This window comes from Oryza sativa, chromosome 3 (genome assembly GCF_034140825.1).
Source record: "Oryza sativa Japonica Group chromosome 3, ASM3414082v1".
NCBI lineage: Eukaryota > Viridiplantae > Streptophyta > Magnoliopsida > Poales > Poaceae > Oryza > Oryza sativa.
In genome coordinates this window covers 27,699,346-27,705,467 of record NC_089037.1, presented here as the reverse complement: position 1 = coordinate 27,705,467, position 6,122 = coordinate 27,699,346, and the positions used below count along the sequence as shown (strand labels likewise).

Genomic DNA, 6,122 nt, shown 5'->3' with positions numbered 1-6,122 from the left:
GTATGCTAGAGTGATATTTAAAAAATAAACTAGAGGGGTCGAGTGAGATTCGAGTCGTTTCATAGCTCCACATCAAATTCTACTTTTGGATTTAGATTTAAGAGTTGAAGCCTGCCAAACGGGCCCCAAGAATGGCAATAGCTCTGACCTGTATGTTGCAAGCTCATGATGGGCTGAATGCCTGAATGAGATGGTGTGCCGCGTTCCTCGTAACTACTACCTCGCTCATCTCAACTACTTCAAGGGAAAAATTTTCGCCTTTAACATGGTCGCCCTTAGTGTACTGGCCTCCGTCTAATATAAGGACCATCACCATTTCGGTGCGACTTGTGAACCAGTGAGTCGCTCCGTTGTTTAATGTGGAGATGGAACCTTTTTTAACCAAAAAATGTGCAGCGAAACAACAATTTTCCTACTTTCTTCACCCGTAAAAAGTAAAACTTGTAGCCCAGGTACAACTGTGTAAATTACTGTACATTTAACGCATACTTCTTGAGAAAGTACACCACCAGCATTTCGATCACTCCGTGCAAGTGTACAAATTGTACAAACTATATTAGCAGCCTAAGAATTTTCACGAGCAAGCATGCATGCATATACGTTGATCAATCCTGTGTCCAACCAATCACACACTGCAAGGAGACGCACGGCGATCTCTCAACGACTCCCTGATGTGTGAGATGAATCCGTGTGATTCTCACAAGCCCTCTCGTGGAGAAGCTCCTGCAGATGCGCGTTCCTGGCCATCTCCTCCTCCACCTCCGTGCTCAGCTCCTGCACCCTCTTCTCCAGCTCCCTCACGTACCCAACCAGCATCTCCTCCCTCCCCGCCGTCTCGCCGCCGCCTCCGCCATCGCCTTCTAGCACCTGCATCACCATGTCCCTCTGCATCTCCAAGCTCCCCAAGATGGTCACCAGGTGGGGAACCGCCACGTCGCTTGAGCCATCGTTGCCATCCTGCCTCCGCCGCTGTTCTTGCTCGTGCTCGACCATGTCGTCGTCGTTGTCGTGGTGGAAGGGGAAGCATGGCTGCTGCTGCTGCTGCTCCGGTGGCTTGTCGGTGGGGTCGAGCTCGAAGCTCTCCTCGTTGAAGTTCCAGCCGCTGATGCGTCGGTTCTTGGCGGCGACGACGTTGCTGCCGCTGCTGGCGTGGCGGCACGGGGAGACGCAGCGCGCGCCGCGGGCGCAGCCGCAGAGCTGGGTGGAGTCCCTGCACCTCTCCTCGACGGTGGGGACGGCGTCGAGCACGTTGCGGACGAGGTAGTCGTAGTCCCTGGAGCGGCACCCCTTGAAGAACGGGTGGCGGAGGAGCTTCTCCGCCGACGGCCGCTTCGCCGGCTCCTGGCACAGGCACGACGACACCATGTCCTTGAACGCCTTGGAGAACTTCTTCTTCTTCCTCGCCGCCGACGACGAGCCCTCGGAGGAGGAGGAGGAGGCGTCGACCTCGAGGCGGACGCGGCTGGTGATCCGCATCAGCATCGACTTGGACGGCGGCAGGTGGGAGAGCGGCGGCCGGCCGTGCGCGAGCTCCAGCGCCGTGATGCCGAACGACCAGATGTCGGCCTTGATGCCGTACCCGACGTGGGAGTGGATCACCTCCGGCGCCATCCAGTACGGCGTCCCGGCCATGTCGTTGAAGCACGACGAGCTCAGCGCCGCCCCCGACGGCGGCGGCGCGTGGTTTATCGGGCCGGAGAACGCGGACGACGTCGATGGCGCGGTCTCGTAGATGGACGCGGACACGCCGAAGTCGGCGAGCTTGACCGACCCGTCGGAGTCGACGAGGATGTTGCCGGCCTTGATGTCGCGGTGGATGCGGCCCTGCTCGTGCAGGTAGCACAGCGCGCGGAGCGTGTCCCTGAGCACGACGGCGATGCACTGCTCCGGCAGGCCGTCGGGGAAGCCGTGGGAGAGGATGGAGTGGAGCGAGCCGGCGGCCATGAACGGCATGACCACCCAGAGGTGGCTACCGACGGTGAAGGAGCAGTGCGCGCGGAGCACGTTGCGGTGCGACAGCAGCGCCATGGCCTTCGCCTCGCGCCACACCTCGTCCAGGTTGGCGCGCGACCGCTCCAGGTCGATCGCCTTGATGGCCACCACCGCCGACCCCAGCGGCACGCACGCCGCCTTGTACACCACCGCGCTCACGCCGCTCCCGATCTTGCACAGCAGCCGGTACGACCCGGCGTCGAGCGGGTACCTCGCCTGCTGATGGTGATGGTGGTCGTCGCCTCCAACTGATCCGGCCGCGGCCGCCATGGCTGGCGGCAGCGGCGGCCGGAGCAAGGACAGAAGTTGTAGCATCAGTCGGTCTCGCATAGCGGCGGTGTCACGTACGAGAGAGACGATGACTAATTAATATACGGCGCGAACGTGTAACGAGCGGCGGCTCGTGATCGTCGTTAGCTGCTAATCATCTCAGGCGAGAGCTGAGGTGGTTGTTCGGTTTAATTAGCACCGTGCGTGCATGTGAAGAGGTGGTAAAAAGGCAAGGCGCGTAGCGATTCGGGTGGCGGTGTCACGAAGAGCTGGGGGAATCTCGTGAAGCTTTGGATAGTTAGTTGGTGTTAATTATGGTGTGTGATTGTGAATGCGACGAACGGGCCAGGCACCACTGTACACTACACCAGCGTCCAGTGACCGATGATGATGTCTGTCCATTTGTGGATAATTGTTTTACTTTCTCCCCGTCCTAAATACATGATCTGTTCCAAAACTTACGAAGTGGTGCCATGAAGTGGTGTCATTTATATCCGTGAATCTAAAAATTATATATTTAGATCCGTGAATTTGGTTTAGTGTACTATATATCCCCAATTAATCCAATTGTCTTTCGACCGCGGCTGACTGTCACCGTGGCACCACACGCAAGTAACATCTTTGTGCTTAGCCCGTTCTGCATATACTTTCTCGCATAACTTAACCTGACCAATAACCTGAATCCTTCAAAATATCCCAATCAACTAGGGTTTCGACAGCGATGTTAGCAACGGAACCGGGCAGGCGGCGAGGTAGCGGCTGTGGCAGCCAAGTGCACGCAGTGAGGTTAGCGGCGAGAGGCAGCGCAGTGCGATGGCGCAGTGCAGCCCGGTTAAAGGCAGTAGGCGGCGCAGTGTGGTTTTGCATGCTCGGCATCCCATGTATTCTCCAATACAGTCGCTGGAAGAAGCTATCGTTGATCAAGTGCTCGTCGTGTAAAGAGAAGACCATCGTGGATCGCACAATGATGACGATGGAGATAGTTTCACTATGATAGAAGGTGTTAGTCCTTGCGGTTGCTGGCATAAAAGGTACTCCTTGTTTTTCATGTCTTAAATACTCTAGTCATAAAAAAAAATTAGAAAAATCATAAGATTAACTTAATGCGCGAGATATCTTAATTCGCAAGAAATCAATATTTAACTTTTAGAATTGTAGAAAAAAGAACAAATTAAAGTCCATAGTTATGTTTGTTATTTTTGTTACAAGTTATAGAAGTTAAATTTGGATTTACATGCTTGTAATGTGACATATCACATACTACCTCCTTTTCAAAATGTACGATATCGTTGACTTTTCACGTAACATTTGACCATTCATCTTATTTAAAAATTTAATATAAATATGTAAAAGTATAAGTTAATATTATATTTGTATTTGATGATAAAACAAGTTACAACAAAATAAATAATATTTATTTTTTTAATGCGATGAATGATCAAAAGTCAATGTCGTCGTACATTTTTAAATAAAGGGAGTATTAATCTATCATAATAATTTGTTTTTAATTTTTTAATAACTATTTAAATGATATGTAAAAAAGAAAGGGATATTAATGCGAGGGGAAAAGGATACTTCACAAAAAAAAATTATTTGTTTTGTGGGATACATAAAAGGACATTATTTTAGATACCTGATAAATAAAGAATACGAAGAGAAGCTTTCTCCAATGACAGATGTGGTACATAAAAAAAGCAAAACGCACGTCAGTTTTTCATAGGGATACACTACCACACTTTGAAGCAAGCCTAAGGATGCGTATATTTTCTGTCAGTCCCGCAAAGGACTCACAGAAAATTATATTCTGTCGGTGCACCCACAGGGATATATTTTCTGACGGTAAAACCAATTTTTCCGTGGATTTCGCTCCTACATAGTAGGTCGAGTCTGGTAGTGGAACTTGTGTCGTGTGTATGATTTGAAACCAAGATGACTTATCGTAGCAAATATTGGTGCGTTCGACAACTTTCACAGCATTTTGCAGCAGCACGCATAATTAAGATAAACCTTTAATCGAGTAAGTAATTATTAAAAAATTAAAAATGATATTATTTGATTTTTTTTTAAAAAAAACGTTCATATATTAAAATTATTGTACAAAATATACCATTTAACAGTTTGAAAACATATTAAGGGAAAACGAGAAAGTAGACATTTAAAGTTGATGAAAAAAACTTAGCTCCAGTTTTACACTGATTAAAGTGCCACGTAGGCATGCACAGGTAGGCGTCACGTTGGCAACATAATACTCACCGTGCCAAGATTGTGAGGAGCGGAGGAGGAGGATGCAGCGGTTGGGCAGCACGACGGCGAGCGTTGCCGCGGCCTCCCGCCGGCCACCGGCGTCGAGGGAGTGGAGAGAATGGACGTCGAGCGGCGGCGGCATGAAGGGAGCCGTGCCGTCGCGCGTCCCTCCTCCTCGCCGCAGCTCATCCAATGCCGCCGTCGCAGCGTCGTCCCTGACGTGGATCGATCGGCTCCCCAGGCGGAGGCGTCCGGCAATCCTGGATCTGACATTTGGTGGGTGGCGCCCGGCAACAGAATTATTCCCGGCCGTTGCTGGCGTCCGGGTGGCCAGCCAGACCTCAGTTCCAGAGCCCGACGACTGATGGGCTGATTACTTGAGGTGGTGTTCGGACGAAAACGCTAATCCGCGACCGGTCGCGCATCGCGCGCGGAGAGGAGCGGCGGACGGCGCGTGTACGGTATTCCCTTTTTTTTGTTTTTTTTTTCTTCCGGCGCGTGTACGGTTTCTTTTTTTTTTCGTTTTTTCTGTTTTCTTCCGTATTTTTGGTTTCTTTTTCCTTTGTTTTCGTTTTTTTGTTTTCTTCCCTATTTTTGGTTTCTTTTTCTTTTTTTTCTTTTTTATCGTTTTCAGTTTTTTCGGTTTTTATAAAGTTTGTATACGTGTATATAAAGTTTGTATACGTGTACATAAAGTTTGTATACGTGTATTTTTTTATTTTTTTTATTTACGTATACAAAGTTTGTATACACATATATAAAGTTTATATACATGTATACAAAGTTTATATACAGTACATAAAGTTTGTATACGTGTATACGAATATACGTGATGTTTTTTTTAGTTTTTTATATTTTTTAATATGTACGTATACAAAGTTTGTACACGTTGTATATAAAGTCTGTATACATCATATATAAAGTTTAGACACTACTTTAGACTAGTCGCGCATTAGCCCCCCCCCCGGTGTTTGGATCCAGAGACTTAACTTTAGACCCTGTATTTAGACATTAATTTAGAGTATTAAATATAGACTACTTACAAAACTAATTATATAAATGAAAGCTAATTCGCGAGACAAATTTTTTAAGCCTAATTAATCCATAATTAGAGAATGTTTATCGTAGCATCACATAGGCTAATCATGGATTAATTATGCTTAATAGATTCGTCTCGCGAATTAATCCAAGATTATAGATGGGTTTTATTAATAGTCTACGTTTAATATTTATAATTAGTGTTCAAACATCCGATGTGATAGGGACTTAAAAGTTTTAGTCCCATCAAAATAGGGTCTTATCTCCAATTTTTTTTTAGAGAGAGAGAGAGAGGATTTAGTGAATCTTTTCATTGAAATTCAGCGGAGTAAACAGTGGAGTCAGCAAGGGCCGTATCTTTTCAGCAGTTTCACTTGCAGGCGGTCCTACAGTGGAGATGCAATTGGTGGACCAACTGTGGGTGATCAGAAGGAGGTGCTGGAAGTCTTTAGTAATTCCTGTTTAGCGTCCAAACTTTGCCTCTTTGTCATTTGGCGTGATTTAGAGCTTAACCTCAGTTATCTATTGCAATCTTCTCTTTTTTTAAAAAAAAGGGCTTATCTAATGTAATCAATTCA

The 6,122-nt window shown here is 47.4% G+C and overlaps 1 protein-coding gene across 1 annotated transcript; it reads right to left on the bottom strand.

Moving 5' to 3' along the window:
- Nucleotides 1–391: 391 nt before the first annotated feature.
- On the bottom strand, nucleotides 392–2,450 carry LOC4333713 (serine/threonine-protein kinase BLUS1). The gene has a single exon (XM_015773664.3). It carries the CDS (start codon nucleotides 2,320–2,322, stop codon nucleotides 658–660), a length of 1,665 nt encoding a protein of 554 aa, XP_015629150.1. The 5' UTR covers nucleotides 2,323–2,450; the 3' UTR covers nucleotides 392–657.
- Nucleotides 2,451–6,122: the final 3,672 nt, after the last annotated feature.